This window comes from Apteryx mantelli, chromosome 7, assembly GCF_036417845.1.
Source record: "Apteryx mantelli isolate bAptMan1 chromosome 7, bAptMan1.hap1, whole genome shotgun sequence".
Lineage (NCBI taxonomy): Eukaryota > Metazoa > Chordata > Aves > Apterygiformes > Apterygidae > Apteryx > Apteryx mantelli.
This window is the reverse complement of record NC_089984.1, coordinates 41,452,303-41,473,133: the sequence shown is the minus strand read 5'-3', so window position 1 is coordinate 41,473,133 and position 20,831 is coordinate 41,452,303. Positions and strand designations below refer to the sequence as shown.

Here is a 20,831-nt window from a genome sequence, read left to right as displayed (position 1 = left end):
TAAAGAAATGTGATTTGAGGTAGAGGATACGAAATACATTTGCAAGGCATCTGAGTCTGATGCGAAGAAATTCTTTCTTTCAACATTGTTGTTGCCAATAGCTTCGCTTGTGCTCAGACCAAAACTATTTTGGGTGGAACATTTGCTCCCTACTTTCTAGAAAGCTTGGGCTCAGGAATGAAGAATGGATTCTTTTCACTAGCCACAGCTGGTTTGAATGATTCCCACACTGAACCCATTGACTCCAGGCATTTTTAATGTGAATCAGAAGGAAGTAGCAACCGACTTTTTGTTTATGTGCCTGTCAGGGGCAGAAGGAGCGAAGCAGTCTAAAGTTGGCTGAATGCTTGAATCTAGTGACAGAGGAGGTATGCCGTTGGGGGCTCGGTACTTCATGCTGGCAGCAGGTGTGCTTCACCGGTTCAGTCCAGAGTAAGGTGACAGAGGAGGACGACGAAATGTCCCACCAGGCTGCTGCGGACCACGGCAGCTGGGCTGCGTTCGGTGCAGATCTGTTGCACTCATTCAGTGAGAGCTTGAAGAGGAGAGGAGGTCTTCAAGAACTGTGACCCTTGTGTTATATATAATTATCTTGACCCATCAGTGGCATTTGGCTAACCTTTGAACAAGGCACTGAGAGGGATCTTCTTCAGAGCACTCTCTCAAGGTGTGTTTCTTCCCAGGAATAACAAAATAGAGTGAGAAACCTCAGGAAATCACTTCCAAACCTTCTGGCTTAGATGTGTTTACCCTTCTTTTAGGTGATCATTGTTTAAAACTTTTAACAAGTTGCTGCAGAAGAATCACCTTCACTTTTCCTTCTGATAGAAGAGGGTATCAGGGAAACAAATGGCAGAAGATGTTGTCTGCTTGCAGAGCAGGAACAATAGGTCAAGGAAGGTGACCTGCTTGTTGGGCTTCTAACCAGAGAGAGCTCAGGAAAACTTGCTGAAAGTAATGTCACTACACGAAAAAATTCTTCAGGGTAATCATGAAGCCAACTCTGTCTTCTTAGATATTCTTAAGAAAATCATCTGGCCATGAGTGTATTTAAGATTTTTTTACAATATTGAGTTTTTCCTTGTATTATAAAAGGTATTAATTAGAGGAATCGGTTATACTGAGTGCTATCCAATTTACCTCTTGGGTATCTGTGAAACGAAGCACGGAAACACAGCCATGCTTGTCTGTGTGTGGAACTGTAAAATTCTAGTTTCCCTGGGTTTCTTGATGAGTATTGTGTCTTACTTCACATTTTTGCCATGCAGTATGTGCCTCTTGGTTGCTGCCCACGGGGCGGTTTTGTGTCAGTAGGACAAAGCACTTTGGGATCCCGCAGAACAAAAGCACCACGTAAGACCTTGGTTAGTGTAGAAGCTGTCCTTTTCAGGATCCCAGGAAGGCATATATGCTTTGTAATCTGCATGATGTAATTAAGTGTATAAATATAGCAATAGGGATATGGTGCATCAGCATCCGTCTCTGCCAACTGCTTGCTACTGCAGTAAGGTTTGTCAACTTTTTGGAAACTCCACTGCAGGGCTCTCCTGAAAGAAAGAAAGAAAAAAAGAAAGAAAGAAATGGCATCTGGGTAGTTTGTTTTGCCATATCTCATTCTTCTGGAGGGCTTGTGTCACAATTTTAAAATTGCTAAAATCTAGTTTTTGTGTGTTAATTGGGAATAACCATAGGGTATATAACTAGAGCTCTTAGGTTGATAGGTGATAAATTTTATGGAAGCAATAAAATGTAGAAAACCATTAGGGGGAAATGGCTTACTACAGTGATATAGTTCAGTGTGATTTATAGTTTTATAACTGTAGGCAAAATTGAAATATTTTCACCGTCTTCAGTATACATGATTAGATAAATCTATAGTCTGTGCTTACCTACATCAGAATTGACTTTCTTTTCTGTGATAGTGAAGAGATGTAAAAATGAAGACATTTTCTGCTCATTATATTTTAACATCCTTTAAAGTGCAGTCAGTTTCTGTAAGGCTTTGGATTTTATTCTTCACTTAATGCAGTGAGGATGTGTGTAAGGAATGCCTCCCGGCAGCCGTGGGAGTTACAGCATAACTATCCTTTGCATACACAAGAGGATAAGACACCTTAAATGTGGAGATTATTGACCAGACTTCAGTCCATAAAAAACAGAGAGAAACTAAGGATCCTTGCGTTAGTGCTTTATTCCAGCATCTTGCTCTCTCCTTTTTAATATCTCTGTTGCGTTGCGAGAGGTTCCCTGCCTGTGGGAAGAGGGGTGCATCAGAGTCGAGACCTGGAGGGTGCAGAGCAGAGCAGTAGCTGCCTGAGCTGATGGAAGCAAGCAAGGTGCTACCTCCACCTCGTGTGTTCTTGAGTCGCTGCCGTTGGTCACTCCAGCACCTTGTACAGTGGAGCGGTAGAATGGTTGCATCAGATTTCAGCATTAGGATGTTGGAGCAGAGGGCTGGGAATCTGGCACGGGTCCAGCTGGACCAGCAGAGTGGTCGCTGTCGTGTTGAGGCATGTGGTGGTCTTACCCTGAGCAAAAAGGACTGTGTGAATAACAGTTTTTGACTTTCTGTGGTGTTAACGCTCATACAAGTATAATGTCCATGCTTTGGTGAAATCCTTTGGGCTCTGGGCTGAGGTCAGATGTGTGTGGGGAGCTTCTGGGCCTGCCTGGATGCTGGGTCACACGTGGACCTGCTGGGAGGTCGGGGCTGGTGGTGCCTCCAGCGAGGTGAGAATCCTCCTGGCTCTCCAGGAGCTCCCTTCTCTCCCCAGCTTCTCAACCTCAGGTGGATGGGGCCCATTAATCACAGAATATGTTTCATCCCTGCCAGCTCTGGTATCCCCACCACCCCTCGCAGAGCTAATATCTGGTGCAGTGCAGCAGTGCAGTTTAATTTAAAACCTAAACCGAGTTTCCCTGTGAGATGACACATGGAGATAACATTTTCAGGGCTCCTGTTAAATGGAGAGAGTGACCCATCGAAGTGCAGCCTGTGCCGCGGTCCGTCGCAGGGATGATATCCCCGCCTTTGCTCGGGGGATATTGCACAGCGATACGGCTGCTTTTGCAAGCCTGCAGGGACGGAGGAAGGAGGCGAAGGTAGCCGTGAAGGGGAGAAGCCAGTATCAAACTGTGGTAGCATACAAGTAGCTACTAGTGCTTGGAATCGAAAAATAAGAATTGGCCAGTATGTTGTACAGATTAATGAAGATGAAATGTGCTGTATAAATACATCAGAAGCATGATCATGGAGTTATCCCTTGGGCTACGCTGGCTCACAAGGAGAAAAGGTTGATTTGTATTTGTAGATTATTTTGTTTGCTCTGCCAATGTTCATTTTTGTCTTATTATTAAGGCCAGGAAGTGTATGGGTTTTTTGCTCAAAGATGTAGCAGATTAGCAAAGATGTTTCTAGATTATCATAGTTTAAATAGCTCTCTTTCAAAATAAATTTTTCTTCCATCATTACTTGTGGGTTTGCTGTGATACTGTTTCAAACACTGATGATAAATTAAGGAGACTGTAAGCTCTATTATTCATGGAACTGTGTAATATTTGGATGTTGAGCATGGTTTCCATAAATCAGAAGGTGCTTGTATGCTGCTGACCCGAGGGAGTGCCCTGCAGCTAGCGCAGGAGAGGTGGAGAGGAAGCTGGCCCCAGCGTAGGAGGTCATCTGAGAGGAGCGGGTGTCTAATCTAGCCGCAGTGGAGCGCGCTGGCGTCCGTCCGGGGATCTTCGGAGAATTCCCTGCAGAAAACCTCTCCGGGGTGGTCTTGCCTTGTGCTGGCAAGTGCCATTTCATGCCACAAAACATCATGGGATCTGAGGGTGAATAATTACGTGTGATGTTGAAGTTAGGGATGGTACCGAGTAGGCATTTTTTGATCATTTCCATCACCTGGGGAAGAGGAGCTGTACGCCTACACTGGTGCCTGGCAGCACGCCCGGCACCAGCGGCATTCGCAGGAGGGCTGGAGATGCACAGGACGCACGAAGGCGGGTGGGCGTTGCGGTGCTAGAGGAGCACGGAGGCGAGGTGGAGCTGCGGGGCACGGCCACCACCAGAGGTGGGACGCAGCTTCCCTTTGAGACCTTCCTGTGACCCACCTTTGATTCTGGCCAAAGAAGTCAGGTCTATCAAGTCATTCGAGACCTCCCCGGAGAAGTTTGGGGTTTTTCGGGCCATGGTCAAGTCTACAGGCTTTCAAGTTGGTGATTTATCAGGGCGACGCAGGTGTTGTTTGTGAACCAAGGAGAAAAGGAGTGAAGGATTGGGCTGTAGTCCATGGTCCTACCCAGAGATACGTGAATACAGTCCTACGACCTACAAGTTGTGTTTTACAGCAAGGCACTAAGGTGTAGCTAGCAGCCAGAAAACCTGATAAAGGGGGGTGAAAAAGAATGTGAAAGTTAATCATTAAACTTTTTCTGTTATTTTTACTGAGCCTGGAGAACTGAAGCTGGGCAAGGTTTGTAAGGAGAGATATCTTTTATTAGACCAACTTGTATAGTTAGAAAAACATGCATGCTTTTGGGACCACATGGTTTCCTTCAGATCTCCACAATTGCACATTACACTAAAACCAAAATTCATTTAATTTTCAAAAGGTTTAATGGATTTTTGAAAGAACTGAATATAAAAGCAATTCAGAAGAAATATTTAAATTGCTTAATTTGATTTGAGCATTTTAGGAAAGATTTAATACCCCTGAATTCCAAACGATTTTTTTTCCTGGTAAAAACCTTCTATCTATATACATGAACTTAAAATTTCTACTTGCAGAATCAAAAGTGTGTTCTTTTGTGTGCCTGAGAAGTCTTTGCAAGTAGATGAGCATGTTTTTATTTCTTTCTGAGCTAGTTAAGACAACCTTTTGCAGCTTCAAAATGCTCTCAGCATACAGTAATTATCAGTGAGCAGATCCTGGGGCTCTAGAAAGGTGCAAATTCAGAAGATTAAAAAAGGATGGGTTTAGAATAGGAGAGCAGTTCTATCCCCTGACCATCTCTTTCTTCCCATAAGTCTAAAAAAATTGATTAAATGAGTTGGGATCCTAATATTCTAAGGTTTGAGAATTTGATATTAATCGGTATGCTTTCTGTGTCACAAGAGATAAGATGCTATTATTAATAAAATTTTCCAGTAGGAGACTTTGCATGTTCATCCTGACCTCAAGAAATTTTCAGCGTGCAGTCCAGTTTTGTGTTGAGATTTTCCTTTTTTTTATCTTTTGGAGTGCTTTTTTTGATAAACTTCTACGTCATCCAGTGCACCAATTTAGAATTCCCTCAGTCCAGCTTAGTCTCAGCTATATTAATGCATGGCTCGAGGGCACAAAGAGCTAGAAAGGGCTGTACTGTATGACGTGTCTAAAATCTTTTCTCAAAGAAGCTGGATAAAGAGATCGAGGTTTCTTTTCTTTTTTTTTTTCCCATCAGAATGAGCCACCGTACAGGTGACTCAGAAAGAAGAGGTTAGGGCGAGATTTCCTGTAGCACCGTCCTCTTTGAAATTTTGGGTAGAAAAGCTCTTCTAGGAATCTCACTGCAAGCACAGTACCAGACAGAAACAAATCCTCTCTGTGATCTGTGTTTATTCTACTGCTGTATCTTGGGAGACAACTTTACAATAATATTATAAATACTAACATATTCATATTAATTAAGGAACGTGGGTCGAAGCAGGAATGAGCATCTTCGCAACACTTCTTCTAAAGAGGTACGTAAAGAGTTGTGTGGGTTTTTAATGCAGTAATGACCAATAGTTCCTGCCTGAGGTGGAACCAAACATTTCTACTATGTCGTAAAGGGGAAAGGAGATGTTGGGGCTGGGTGGCACTCCAAAGGTATGCTCGGGGAAGAAGGTGGGGGCCGGCTGGGTTTTCCCCATATCTGCTGTTGTCCACAAGGACATGTCAACATGCTGCAAGCAGAGCTGCTAGTTTGCACCTCCAAGAGATGAAGCTTGGGCTGCCGGATGAGCTGCTGCTTTTATCCTCCGTGTCACCGTGGTAGCTGGGCGAAGATGCGAGGCAAACAGCCTCACTCCGTAAACTGTTCTTCGGGAGAATAAAATCAATTCCCGTGTACCTCTTTCCTGCGCTATGTGACGTAATAATCTTCTTCATCTCCCATGACCATCGGCCTTCTAGGTTGGCAAATAATTGATAGTTCACCCCAAGGTGAGATCAGTCCAATCCAAGGAAGCATTTCTATTAAGGATAATGCACGCTGAAATACATGCTTAAGTGAAGTACGCGCTTGAGTGCTGGCCTCAACTGGGGTGGGTTTCCTTGTGGCCTTAGTAGCCTTCTTGGGTCGTGGTGGTAGGGCTGAGAGCTGGAGGAGCTCAGGAAGGGTCACCGGCATTTGGGGGGAGCCTCAGATGTGATGCCTGGGCAGGAACCCCTTGGAGAGCATGCAAATACGTTCCTAATTTGCTTGAGCTCAGATTTTGTGAGCCTTGGACCAGGAGGAGGGGAGGGAAAAAAGGAAAAGAAGGAGGAAAAAATTGCAGAAAGAGGCTTTGAAAGGAAGGGAGGACTCAGTGCCTGTCATCCCGCCTTACCTGAGGGCGAGCCAATGGCAGAGGTGGTAAGTGACTGCCATTCCTCTGCTAGGACATCGCCAAGCGAACCGCTCAGATGGGTCTGTGTGTTTAGAGCATTCTCGTGTCCATGCTGGGAAAGGAAATGCAGTCCAGATTTCATTTGCTAACCCCGCTCTACCCCTGGGCAGCAGGTGGGTTTTAGGAGTTGCTGCTGCGTCCAAAATTTGTTTGTTGTATTTTTATGCTTCTAGGCTATTTCAGATTTCAACAGGAGCTCAACATGTGCCATTTTCGATGTAACTGTGATAAAATCCTACAATATACTTGTAGAGCATTAGTTGTAAAAGTAAATCAACTTTAAGAGCAAGTAGGTTGTAGTTAAGTGCTTTTGAATGTTAGTATTTAGGGTTTTTTTCTCATTTAGTTCCAATCCAGTGCTGCAAGGAAGTGAGCGTGTTTATCTTAGGGAAATCGGTGGGATTTGCAGGCATTCAGCACCTCGCAGGACCTCTCCGAGCCGTTCCCTAGTCACTGCGTTTGCATTTTGCCCTCCCTTTTGCTCTGCGCGGAACTGTTCTTCTCAAATTCCTACTTCCAACTCCAAAGAGTGATGAGAGAATTGCAAGGGCTCTGGGTGTAGGGACGGAGCACAAAACAGAATGAGGAAAGAAATGGGAAAAAAATGACTAGAGGTAAAGTAAGAAAATAGGGAGGCAAAAGCAGGGGCCCTGCATGTTCTGTGAATGTGGAGCACGGAAACATGGCTTTGGTTCAACTTCTGCTCCATACTGAAGTTAGGTTCATTTGCTCTTAGCTCTAAAACAGAGGAGGAGCCGACCCAAGAGCGGAGAGATGTCTGAGAGGCGTGATGGGACGCGAGAAGGAGTTTCGTGTTCACAGGTCAAACAGTGGTCGTTTTTGGTGTCCAGAAGGGGCGACCTTCCAGCAGGGCCCCTGAGCAGATGGTTCAGGTTCGGTGTGTGCACTTGGGGAGTGCCCAGGAGCTGTTTTAACAGGCCTTAGAAGGGACAAGGCCATGGCATGCTCTGGGGGTTTTGAAGGGAGCTCCCCGCCTTTGCTTCTCTCGCGGTTAGCAGGTGTCGCCTGCCTCGTAGACGAGCTCCTGGAAGCGAATGCGCTGTGCCTTGCCGGGCTCGGGGAAACCCTGGTGCTCCTGTGCATCACCCCCCAGCCTCGCTGCAGTTACTTGGCTTGACGGTGTTGTTTTCCAGGAAAAGCACGGAAGCATTAGTGAGACCCAGCTTTGAAATAAGGAGCCCCGAGGTCACCTCTGGCAGCGGGTGCAGCCCAGGGCGGCAGGATGGCAAGGAGACTGATGGCCACCGCAGTGCTCCAGGAGGCCGCGCTGGGGTGAGCCACAGAGGTCATCTCCGAGCAGGTTAGCCGGACCGTTAATGAAGAGAAATGCCTTGAGACCGCCTGCTCTCCTCAGGAGTCCTCCCCCCGGCCCCGCGCTGGCTCAGGCTGCCGCTGGAGACGTGCAGACGGACGCAGGGGATGCAAACCATCCCCGCAGCCCTGGGCCAGGGCGCCGCTTGCTGCCGGGGTGGTCGCGGCTCCCGGGGTCAGCTCCCTCCTTGGCTTCGCTGCCGCCCGGATGCGGCCAGGACACGAGCCGGGGGCCGGGCAGGGATGGGTGTTACGGCAGCCCTGGGACAGCAGCAGCAAAACGGACCCGCACGTAGAAAATCTTCTGCATATTTTGCACTGAGGATTTATGGCGCTTTCTGTCCAGAGTAATTAAAAGGACTAACCGTCGGCGGTTCCCGCTGCCGTAACTCCGACAAGTATATCCCGCCGTGGCGCTTTCTTTGTTTTCCGCTCAGATTCGCTCATTATCAATGTGCAAACACAAGTTTAGAAGGTACATATGGCACGGGGACAGCTAGTGAGATTGAATCCCTTGCACTTTCCAAAAGCTGCATCCAAAAGCTTTGTTTGATTGATTACATTTTTTTTTCATTTCTGGGAAATTTCCAGTCTAAACCATATGGCTGTCAGTTTTCCATGTACGAGATAAAATGCAGTTTACATCCTGCAAAGTTGATACGCTGTCAGGTAGTGTAAATGAACACCCTGGTTTGTTTTTCTCTCTCTCTGTGTGATGATATAATTTGAACCACTGCCTTTTCCCAAAACGGGCAGCCTGAGCTATTTTCTGTGCGATAGCGCTGGCTAAAGATGCATCCTTTATTTCAAAAAGCAGACAACAAAATCTTGCTGCAGCTGACGGACAGATGGACTTGCCCGGCGCCTGGGAGCGCTGGGCGGTGGAGTCCTGCTTTGCGTCTCTCCCTGCAGCCCGCTCCCTTCCCGCTGCAAGGTCTCTGCAGGGTGGAGTATCGCCGGCCGGGTGCTCCTCCGAACGGCCCCGGCCCCACGGGGGTGTCCTGCAGCGTCACCGCCAGCTGCCGGTGGCTTTTGCTGCTGCTTCAGCAGGCTGCTCTTTAGCCTACATTTTTGCATCGAGTGTTCCAAAAACCTCTCTAAAGCCTCTGCGTCCCTCGGGGGGACGTTAAGTTAGGGCTGCCTCCTGTCCAGATGGCTAATGTCAGTGGCTCTCTTTCCCTGGGCTCTGCACGGCTGCGTTCGGCTCTTCTGACAGCGTGAGTCTGTGCTTCCTCCAGCACGGGGACTGCACCAGGACGCTGTCGTGTGCCTCCCCTTAGGGTGGGAGCCCTTAAACCTCTTCCCAAAATGGACTGGCATGGACAAAGAAACTGCATTTTATTGGGACCGTTTCTGATTTGGGAGAAACACTGTGTAAAAACATTAGCCTGATTCTCCTCCGGTTTATTTATTGTTTTTGCTTTGTTTTTTTTTTAATACAGTTAGAGCTGTCCATTTCCTGGAGCAGTTTGTTTTTTACTGATGTAGTCTGTTTTCTTTGGATAGAAGGGAAAAGATACGTGGTGAGAATGGGCGAGGATAGGAAGGGACTCAAAGGAGAGCTGGCGCGTGATGTGGTCCCTCTTACGCAGCGCCGTAGGGATGAGATGTAGGTCTCAGAGGTAAACGTCACACGTGTAAGACATAAAGCACATACATATATACTGCAGCCGAAGTGCTGCAGAAAGCGTTTCCGCAGGTTTCTGGACAATACCACAAAAGCCGTCCACTAAGCCCTACAAATGCGATTTGTTTTCCGCATTGGACTTGGTGATGGGGCACATTTGGGGGGAATTTGTTGGGATTTTAAGCATCTTGTTTTTAAGAAGAGTTGCAAAGCTCAACCCCTGCTGCAGCGGACGGCTTGAGCGCCTGTGTCGTGTTTGCATCGTAACAGCAGCAAAAAAACTGTTTTCTTTTCGCTTTTCTTCCCCTCCCTCTCTTAAAAAAAAAAAGAAAAAGAAACGGAGCTCCTGTGAGTGAGCATTTTTAATTCCAGATGCTTCTTTTAGCTTTCCTGGTAGCATCCATTAGCTGCCCATACGGCCTCTCCCATCTGTTCCGCCTTCTCCCTCGAATCCCCGGCGAGCGGCCGCTGCCTCCTGGGCGATCCGCGGGCCGCCGCCGGCGATGTCCGAAGGCCGGAGCGCGCCGGCTGCCCGGGCAGTTTGCTCTGCAGCCCTCGCCTAGCTCCCGCTGAAGACGGTCCCGCTGGCTCCCGGGGGAGCGGCTCAGGAGCTCGAGGGCTTCCACCCGCAGGTACGGGTTTACCCGCCTCGCGGCCTGGGAATGAGCAGGTGAAGCACGGATCCTTGGGGGTGGAAAGTCTCTGGTGGAGGAGAGGTGGATAGTGTTTCAGCTTCTGTATCACACCAGCTTGTTACACTGGAAACTGAATCTAGAGGGGTCTTTTGTGAGAGTTTGTTCAGTCCAGGGATTATTGAAGAGCCGAAAAGTCGGCCGGCGTTTGCAAAGCTCGCAGCGGGCTCCCAGGCCCCTCGGGGAGGGTTCCCACGGTATCGGCCGCGCGTCACACCTATCTCCGGGCTGTGATTTGGGCGTACAAAGGGAGGGCCAGGGGTGGGTCTGTTTCCAGCAGGTCCCTCTGCAGGAATTCGAGCTGCCGGAGTAATGGAATACCACGGCTTGCCGTGTTTTTGCCTAGCGTTTGTTTGTGGGTGCTGTCCGTTTCTGTAGCTTCCACGGGGATCGTGATCACTGTGTTCATATGAGCTAATAAGGGTACGGTTTGATATGGGGATTTCCTATGAATTTTTAAGAACACATTCTTGGAGGAAGTTGTGAGAGTTATCGGGAAAAGGAGCTGTCAAAAAGCCAACTTTTATGTGCCGAATGGAGCAAACGTTCTGCAGGGCTCGGGCCGGAGGAGCTTGTCCAGGACGGTTGCACCGCCAGGTACCCCTTTCCCCTTCCGAACTTTCCGTTCCCCTGGGCCGAGCCAGGCAGAGGTTTCCTCGCCCATCGTTGGGTGGCTAATATGCTTGTTTTTACCCCTAGCGAAAGAAAACCGACACCGTGTTTGCAAGGGGCATTTTTCTTGCCATCAGCCGCCCAGGGACGTGCCGTTGTCGCCGCAGCAGTGCTGGCCGGGCTCTGCGGCAGGTGACCTCCCGTTGCGCTATGGCGATTGGTTCTCACTTCCAGGTCTTGTCGGAAAGGGGGGATTTTGCAGCCTTTTCCCAGTAGGATCCTGGAAGTCTCAAAAATGCTTTACTTAAAAACCGTGCCGTGGTTATTTATAAACAAAGCTATTTGATGGCACTTTTTTAACCAGCTCTGCATTGGGACAGCTTCTGTCTTTATAGTATCAAATGCCTCCAGAGTATATAAAATTAGAAATAACAGTATATATCTGTTTTCCCCTGACTGTGAGATAAAGACTGTGTCTCATTTCATTTTTGCATATGCATTTATTACGAGAAGCATTTTTCAGTAGGGAAAGTTAAGTGAGCGGAAGGGCTTCACTTCTGAATATGCTGCAGGAGTGGAGCACGGTCCTTTTAGCCCTGTAGCATCCGTGGTGCCTTCCTAGCCCGCTTATAAACGCTTCTTCAGCAGTTGTTTGATGCTACCTTACGCCTTTCTGCTCGCAAGTGGTGCTGCTAAGCCTTGTAGACCATCGCGCCGTGTATTATCCATGACCCACACAGGGAGTTACTTTGCCTGAATCGCAGAGCGTTTAATACTGCAGTTCACAGACATGCGGTTGTTTAATGTACCAATCATCTTCCTGAGAAAAACTAATAATACCGAACGTACCATCTTTCTTTTCTCGAGTGCTTCACAGATATTTAATGTTACCTTTTTAGGCACTGAGCATGAAGTTCAGCAAAGTCCCTCCGTTACCCCGCCAAAGCACTTAAGCGCTAGCTAAGCTTTGAGCGTATGAACGGGCTCTTTGAAGTCAGCAGGACTACGTGGGTGCCTACATTTAACCAGGATCTTAAGCGCTTGTTGGACAGTCGTTAGCCAGAACTCATTGCAGGTCCCATTAAAATCCGTAGAACGACTCCCGCTGCCTTCGGAGGGGTTGTATCAGGCTCCTTCCAGTTCCCCTAGGTAACCAACGCTCGCTTCGCCGTGACGCTCGCGGTTGAACTGCCTGTCTGAATTTGGGACTATCGTGTCTGGTGTTTTGTCCTCGTGGCTTGATGGTAGTAGACTTTCCGGCCTCAATCCTGGCCGAAGGAGACCCCTCTTCTTTGCCAGTGGCTCGTTTCTGAACGTGCTTGGTGAGAGAGGTCGTCGTTTTCTTGCCAACAGTGGGCCTTACTCTGTTGTCCCAGCCCAGCGCAAGTCCCCAGTGGAGTCCGAGTGTTTGACCTCAGGTTGCTCTTTCGTGTTATCGCGCTGGAGTTTGCTTTTCTAAGGAAAACCCTTTGTGGTTGAGAAGGTGGCCGATAGTCCTCAAAGGCCTTGCAGTTGCTGAGGATTGTGCCTTCCCACCGGGTTTGCCAGAGGTTTCCTTGTTTAAACCAAAGTTTACTTTGGTTCCTCTGATCTTCGGAGTTGAGCTCCATGCACCTTTGATGTGGTCTCTGTGCCGGTTTGTGGAGGTCCTACCCCTTCCCACCCCATCCCACGTCTGCAGCTGTGCTCGTTCTTGGTGCTCTCCTCTGATTTCACGACTCCTCTCTCCTTGGCACCCAGAGCCATGCTAGCAGGCACCCAGGACCTCTTGTCTGGTAGCCAGCTGCACGTGCCCATGACCACCTGCCCACTTCTGCTGGGTGCTTCTCTTGCACCACCTCCAGGTGAGTCTGAGCCCCCGAATCTTTGCCGTGTGGGTAGCCCCGCGCCGTGCAGGGTTGCCGTCCGCGCCAGCGGGATTGCTTCGAGTAGTGAGGATGGCAGCTAGGAGCAGAAAAAGGTAACTTGTCCGAACGTGGAGCCGCTCCGCGCTTCGGAGCCAGGGCACGGCATGGGTGACAGCCACGGAGCAAATCCTGCCAGCCGCTAGTTCCGCTCCGGATGCTGGAGACCGGCTGATTCACACCTCGAGAAGGAATTTGGCCCTTCGTTTCTGGGTGCCAGATCAGATCGCCGCAGTCCTGCTTTCACCCGTTGCTTTGTTTTCCTCCTTGCTGCTGCCGCCGCCGCTGCTGCTGCTAACGGCTGTGGGTTTGTCGCCGGAGCCTTGTTCACTATACTCCATGTGGAAAGGCATGTTTCGTTTTTAAGTTAAAAAAAAACAACAACAAAAAACAAACAAACATAAAACACAGCATGGCACAGATTAAATCCATTTGAGACGACTAGAAAAAAAAAAGAGACGTATGTGCGAGTCAATAGGCGGAGGGGAGTGGAAGGGGGAAAGAGCAACTGTGACATATACAAACCCTTTAGTGTGCATAGCATACGATTTTTTGGCTGGCACTCACATGATTTTATTCAAGGGCTGGGAAAGAACTATGATTAGTTAAAAGCTTCAGCAAAGTCTGGAGGGAGTGCTCGGAAGAGTTGGGAGCCGCGCGGAGGTGACCGTAACTCCTCTAGCAATCGCGGACTATTCTTCCGTGGCTCGGGACAAAAGCCTTTTCTTTGCCCTCCGTGTTCAAAGAGACGCTTGTCTTGAGCTGCTGCAGCTGTGGGCCGCCGGATCGCTCCTTTGGAGATCCCCCCTCGCCGAGGAAAGGAGCGCCAGCGCAGCGCGGCGGCGGGCAGCGCTCCGTCGCGCGGGGGCTCCCCCCCCCCCCCTCCTCCTCCTCCCGCCCTCCTCCACTGCCATGTGTGGTTTTTAATAAGAAGAAGAATGTGGAGGCAACATTTTCCAGGCAAGGGGAAATTTCCTGTTTCTTTTCTGTTTGTTTAATAAAGTGTGTAGCTGCCTGTAAAACTGTAGCTACTTTGCTGTGAATGAGTAACTCGGGCGAGATTGTCAGGATGGCTTCTGGGTGCACTTTTATAGACTGCGAGGGAACATGTTTAGAGCCTTTTTTTTTTCCTTTTTTTTTTTTAATGCTGCGTGGCGTAGGCAACTGGGATTAATAAGAATTAGGCAAATGGCTCCTGCTTTTGTTCCTGCGAGATAGCACCAGCCGCCTTGCGGTCACACAAAGGCTGCCATTTAGCAGGGAGCGCTCCCTAATTCGCTTGGCAGGGGTGCCACTGGGATCGGATGCAAGTGGGTGGCAGAGGGGAGGAGCGGCGGCAGAGGACAAGCGGGCTTTGTGCACCAAAAACGAAACAAAAGCACTTTATGCGCCGAGCTGCGTGCAACAAGCGGCGCTGCCTGCGAGCCGGGGTGGAGTTGGAGTTCTCCGTCTTGCTGCAAAACCCTTCTTTTTTTCCCTCTCTCTCTTTCGCTCCTTTTTTTTTTTCCCCATAAACCCTTCCTGCTCTCCCTCTTCCTTAAAAAGCTCTCCGCTGAAACGCTGGCGAGAGGCCACGGGCAGCCGAAAAACGCTCAAAAAACAGACACCGAACAATATGCGCGTCAACTTTGCCGGGCTGGCCGGCGTTTATCGGCGCGTCGGGGCGCCCCGGGCTCCGGGCAGCGCCCGGATCCGTGCGGATGCCGGCGGGGAGCGCTGGTGCGGCCCCCGCGAGGGCCCGCTGCCCCCGTGCTGCCCCAGCCCGGCCCTGGTCGCCGGTTCCCCGCCGCGAGCCGAGGGGGAGCCGCTCGTTCGCTCTGCGCCCCAGCCGCGCGGGAATGACGCGTGCTGCGGAAGCGAAGGGTTAACGGCCGTAATAATATTTTATCGGAGTTTCGGGTGGGAGTGGCTGCTTTTTTAATTACGTTCTCGTCCATGGCGTACCTCGTCCTCCGTGAAGCAGCCGCACGCAGAGCAAATGTGCTGTACCAGCTGGAATAAAGCGGAAATCGTGCTAAGTGTAACTCGGTTTTGTCAGCCCAAACGTTTTCGTTTGACTCTGTTTGTACGGCGCCTGCAAAACAGAAGTGTAAAGCATAGGCTGAGAGTGATAGAGCTGCGTCCAGAGAGTCGGACGCGGGAAATAGCCGGCGTTCTCTGATTTAGGTTGCAGAGCTGCCAGTGGTTTTTATTAAAATGCAATTACCATACGTTATACTTCATGTCCTATTGATTTGCTTCAAAACTTTCCCTGTCAGCTTGGAGTAAATTACCTTATTGAAGTAGGAGAAATGAGGGACGTTCTCCCAAATACCCGGCGCAGCCTGCAGCCAGCACTCGCCCTTGGCCACCGCGCTTTGGTGTGCGGACGAGCTGGACGTGTCTGAGAAGCCTGTGTCACCGTGCACGACTGCAGCCGTGGTCCGGAGCAAGGACACACATGCCGTGTTTCGTGTGACTTTCAAAGATGCTTATGCAATGGCAGCGCAATACAGCCGTTATTTCGGGGCTCGAATTAAATGTCCAAGTTGCCGGTAACCAGAGGGTTTGCCCTTATTGCGGAAGGCGATCGCCAGGCTCCCTGTGCCCGCCCGGTCCGTGCAGAGGTCCTTCCCCCGCGGCTCTGCTGCCGGCGCGCGGGGAGGCACCTGCGCCCGTCCGGGCGGCCGTACCGCGGCACCCGCCGTGCCGTTTGCCCCCTCTCGTCTTCTGGCTGCGACTCTTGCAGCGCGAGGCTGTTTGTTAGGCGACGCTCTCCGTCTCGGAGACCGTCTACTTCCCTAACCTTCGAGCCCATGTTGTAATTCGGTTGCTTGTTAAATAGAGAAAATAACCTAGCTGCGGAGCAATGCTTCTCTGCAGGCTTGTGGGAGCGTTCTGAGATTTATACGTGTTTTTGTTCCTGCTTATCTGCTTACGGCCAGCTTCTTCCAGTTTTCCAAATCGTCGCGGCACTGCACCCTGCCTGCTGACACGGTTGCACTCCCATCTGGAGGAAACGCGTGCAAACGTACTGCGCTGCTTCCAGCCCGTGCCGACGGAGAGCTCCGCAGGAAGGACGGAGAGAGGGACCTAGTCCAAAAATGTCTGTGCGTGATGCTGGAAATCTCTAATCAGACTGGTTGTTCTTCATTTCTCAAGCTAGAGTCAATAAAGCGGTAGTGGAGAATGGTTAAACCCTCTGAGTTAAATCTGCCTGTTTCCCTGTGTTTATTTTTTTCCCATGTAAAATGAATGCAAGCAGCCGAGCCCTCCTTCTCCGGGCTTTGGTCCGACTTGCCGGAAGAGCCCTGGCGTCGCAGGCGGCGGCTGCCCTGGCTGCACGAGGGGCTCGCTGCATGGGGTGCGCTGAGCCTCGCGCTTCCCCACCGAAGCCTTCCGGTGCTCGTTAGCGTAACGAAGTCGGTGTCTGTGCGCTTCCCTGCGAAAAGGGCTCGCTGGCGTCTTGCCCTTTCTGTGCTTTTTCATTTTTTCGCTTAGTGTTTGTCTGTTGAGACTTGTCGTTCGGAGATGGTCAAAATGGAAAGTCACTCCTTAAGATAAACACGTCAAGTGCCAACATACGTACATGGAGCGAAATCCCGGCCCTCCTCGAGCCAGAGGGAAAAATTGCCGTGGACCTCAGCGTGCCTTGGGCTTGGCTGCTCGGATATTGAGCCGGCAGGTCCAGGAGGCCGGCGGCCATGCGACAGCCCTGGCTGCCTCTCCGGCCGGCCAGGCCGGAGCGGTGCTCGGAGAGGGGAACTCACGTGGTTCCAAATATCCCGGCACGGCGATCGCCCGCCAAGATTTGTTGCTCAAGCGGGTGGATGGAGCCGCTGCTGCCGGCGGGACTGGCCGGTTTCCAGGGGTGTAAAAGTCGCGCTGCTTGTGCTTGCAGGTATTCGCCCGCAGATCATGAACGGCCCCATGCACCCCCGGCCCCTGGTGGCGCTGCTGGACGGCAGGGACTGCACGGTCGAGATGCCAATTTTGAAAGATTTGGCCACTGTTGCATTCTGTGACGCACAATCAACTCAGGAGATTCACGAAAAGGTAACGAAAGCTGTGATTTTACGTGGGTGGGTTTGGCTTCGGGAAGAGAGTGATGGTCCAGCATGTGTGTTTTCCTATTTGGATTCTTTCTGAGAGAAAAAAAACACCTATAAAGCTACCCTTTACGTTGTTTAGCAGATAACATCAACAGCAGTCACTGCAGATTAAAATTCAGCGAAGCTGTTTGAAAAGCCAGATGTTATTTTGGAAAAAAAATTCACCTTATCACTTAACATCAATTTCCTTACGTCAATATTATTAACATGTCTTATTTCGATTTTTTTTAAGTCTGCTTGCTCGGCGCTGCCGTAACACGCAGCCCTCTGCACCTTTCCGTCCTGCAGCGTGGTGGCTCTTGTTTTGCTGACGCCTCACCACGCCGCAGCTGATGGGTCCCACCAGATAACCACCACGTCTCAGCAGCTGGTTTCTCCCCAGCGCTGAACAGGTCAGGTCTGCAAGCAGATCCGTACACTGCTGAGGGGTGTTTCTGCTTGGAAGCTCAGCTAGTTGTCAATACTTGCTCCAAAATTATTCTCGGTGCCCATTTAGGGAACTCAAATGAGGGCTGAAGTGATCAGAGAGCACTTCCAGGATCTGGGAAAGAAAACTAAAAATAACATCAATGCTGATCTTTGCAGCTCTTCAGGTACTAAATGCAGGGGAAGGAAGATGGCTTTTTTATGAGAGCTCATTGATAAATGAGCCAATCCTCCAGAATTTGGAGAAGTTTTGGGTTTCCGGGGCACGGAGGTAGCTTATGGTGAGCACTGATTAAGGTATGAACCTCCGTTGAGGGGAGGTGCAGCCGTAGATGACAGTACCACCTCGCGCGTCCTGATAGCTTCTGACATCTTCTTGTTCTGTTTCAGGTATTAAATGAAGCCGTTGGGGCGATGATGTACCACACCATCACGCTGACTCGAGAAGATCTAGAAAAGTTCAAGGCCTTACGGGTCATTGTTCGGATAGGCAGTGGCTACGACAACATTGACATCAAAGCTGCAGGGGAGCTTGGTAGGTCTCGCTTTTGTCCCCTCCTCGGTCACGGCCGCATCCCTCCGGTTCTTCCAAAGCAGCCCACACCACTGCTTTTCTTTCTTAGAAGAGCTCTAGCAAAATGGAATTAGAGGCAAGATTTCCCCGAAGGGTTTTGATTCAGCCCCTAAAATCACAGGTGCAGTTTCCATTTTTTGCATGTAGAAAATGTAATGACAAGAAAATTTGACCATGAACTAAACAAACTGCGGCAGTTTTAGAAGGCATGTCGTGGTCATACTACACTCAAACTGCGCTTGCAAACAGCTGTGAAGGTCTTTGCTGTTCTCCTTGCCTTGTCCCCTGCTGCTCCCTTCTCCTCCCTCTTGCTCCCCTGGTGAAAGAGAGGGACAGAGAGTTGCCCCCCTTGTACCGCCTGCTATTCGTGGCCATCTCGTCAAGGATGGCCTCGGTAGCTTAACCGCAGCCGTGGTTTAGCAGCCGAGTTGCAGCTGTTTCTGATCATCTGATCCAAAGGTTCGGTCCAGCAAGAAGTCCTACGGTAGTGTCGTTTAGGATCCCTTGTATTAAAGGTTATCTCTGGGGAAGTTGTTAAGAATAACAGCCATTTCACATGAGCCATCTACACGGATAATTGAGATAAGAGAGTTTCAAATAGTCATTCCTGAAAAAGCAATTCTTAGTATAGTGGATTATTCTTTTGATAGGAGAACGGTGTCTTCTGAATCTAATGTTTCCTTCCATATTTTTAACTCTTATTGTTATTATCCATTATAACGATGTTCTAAGGCTTTCAACATCACGAAAAGAAAAATATAACGAATAAAGTAATGGGATGCTGCAGTATAATCCTTTTTATACTTAGGAAATTGGGTGGCCAAATGATGTGGTTTAAAGTAGAAAATGTAATGACTGCCCACAAATGTAGCGTAAAGTTTAATTGGTATTGCTTTCCATAAGGTAGTTTTTAAACTGCGCAGTCAATAAATGACCGGTGTCTAAATATAGTGCCTGGTCACGCAACAGCAGCCGCCTGAGCCTCGTCGGCCGATTTCGGACGTGGAGGGTCATTGAGTCGACGTGGTGCCCGAGCCCGCGTTCGGCTCGCTCTTGGAGGAGCTGCCCTAACGGCAGCAAAACACCCCCCGCACCCAAAAGCGGGGACGAAAGGGAGTATTCGGGGGGGGGGGGTTGTGTTCTAGGTGCGTCGGCTGCATTGACTGAATGCAGCGCGTGCCGCTGTTGGAGTCGGAGGTGCTAGCGGCAGCGTGGTCCTGGAGCCCTGCAAGGCAGCCGGCGTGCAGTGAGGCGTTATACGCGTGCACGAGGGGCAAGTCAGAGCTACATGGCCACCGGAGGGAAGGAGCGTGCTGGTCCGTCATGCAGGGACACCACCACTAACTCTCATGTGATAACAGCTTTTGTGATAGTCTCAGGCGGGGGCGGAAAGCCCTGTTGCTTTACTTGTCCCAAAACAGTTAATTTTTAGCATGGGTTACTTACAACAAGAGTAATCTTTACATGTAGAAAGGGATTTTTTTTCCCCCTTTTTTTTTTTTTAGTTTAAAATGTGGGAAAGAAAACCCTGTTCTGCTTTGGCCACGTGTAACCTCCAGCCCAGGGCAACTGGTGCCTGGTGCGGAGCTGGCTGAACCCGCTCCGTGCCCACACTGCATGGCACGCGCTAGTCCTCACGCAGGCCATAGTTTGTAGATGAAGAATTGGTGCCACGTTAGCAACGTCCACAGGTTTTCCCACAAAATTTTCTTCCCTCAGGTGGGGCCTATCCATCGGTTTCTCTCCATGCCGTATGAGTGACGATAGCGAGGTGTCCTGCAGCGCTCGGCGCGGAGCTGCTCAGGAAGCCTGGCCTCATACAGAACCCGGTAGATGAGCTCGTCCATCGCTGAGACACGGTTTTGCTTTGCTGTGTTTCCTCCTCCAGGGATTGCTGTCTGCAACATCCCGTCGGCAGCCGTGGAGGAGACGGCGGACTCCACCATCTGCCACGTCCTCAACCTCTACAGACGAAACACTTGGCTCTACCAGGCGCTGCGGGAAGGGACCCGGGTGCAGAGCGTGGAGCAGATACGGGAGGTGGCCTCAGGAGCAGCCCGGATCAGAGGAGAAACCCTTGGCCTCATTGGGTTTGGTACGTTGGCAGAGCTGTAGACAACCGGAGAACCGCGAGTGTAGTTTAACAGTCCACCTTGGAGGCCTGTGACCTAGTGCTGCGGAGAGGTTGGGTGGACAACCGGTGGCCTGCCCCGTGGGTCAGCGCGCGCGGGTGACACGAACCGGGACGCGCTGGTGCGCCCAAAGCATGGGTCTGGCTCGGCCGCGGAGCCCCGTGGCGGCGCCGGGAAGCGCGAGAGCCTGCTGGGGCAGAGCTGGTGCTGGGCCCACTCTCGGCAGGCCGGATTCACCCCTCTCTCTCTCCCTCTGTGCCCGCCGCAGGTCGCACCGCGCAGGCGGTGGCGGTCCGAGCCAAGGCGTTCGGCTTCAACGTGCTGTTTTACGACCCGTACCTGCAGGACGGCATAGAGAGGTCCCTGGGGGTGCAGCGGGTCTACACGCTGCAGGACCTGCTCTACCAGAGCGACTGCGTCTCCTTGCACTGCAACCTGAACGAGCATAACCACCACCTCATTAACGACTTCACGATTAAGCAGGTAACCTCCGCGGGGGCGGGGGGGGTCGGCGGCGGCGGCGGCGGCGGGGGGCGCGGGGCGCCGTGCCCGGCCCTCACGGTGCCGTCTCTCCCGCCGGCGGCCGCCAGATGAGGCAGGGCGCGTTCCTGGTGAACACGGCGCGCGGCGGGCTGGTGGACGAGAAGGCCTTAACCCAAGCGCTGAAGGAGGGGCGGATACGAGGGGCCGCGCTGGACGTGCACGAGTCGGAGCCGTTCAGGTAAAGCCCCGTCCCACGCTGGCGCGCCGCGCTTGCTCCTCCATAGCAGCGTCCACGCGGCTGCCCCATTTTTCTGCCGGTTTTTC

At 50.7% G+C, this 20,831-nt stretch overlaps 1 protein-coding gene across 3 annotated transcripts in view; it reads left to right on the top strand.

Moving 5' to 3' along the window:
• CTBP2 (C-terminal binding protein 2) overlaps window positions 1-20,831 on the top strand; it is a 138,896-nt gene that overhangs the window by 112,978 nt on the left and 5,087 nt on the right. For all 3 annotated transcript variants that reach the window (XM_067300360.1, XM_067300361.1, XM_067300359.1), the window contains 5 exons: window positions 16,682-16,836; window positions 17,709-17,853; window positions 19,781-19,987; window positions 20,293-20,507; window positions 20,615-20,745. In XM_067300360.1, coding sequence (XP_067156461.1) covers window positions 16,682-16,836; window positions 17,709-17,853; window positions 19,781-19,987; window positions 20,293-20,507; window positions 20,615-20,745 — 853 coding nt within the window. The remainder of the gene's footprint in view (window positions 1-16,681; window positions 16,837-17,708; window positions 17,854-19,780; window positions 19,988-20,292; window positions 20,508-20,614; window positions 20,746-20,831) is intronic.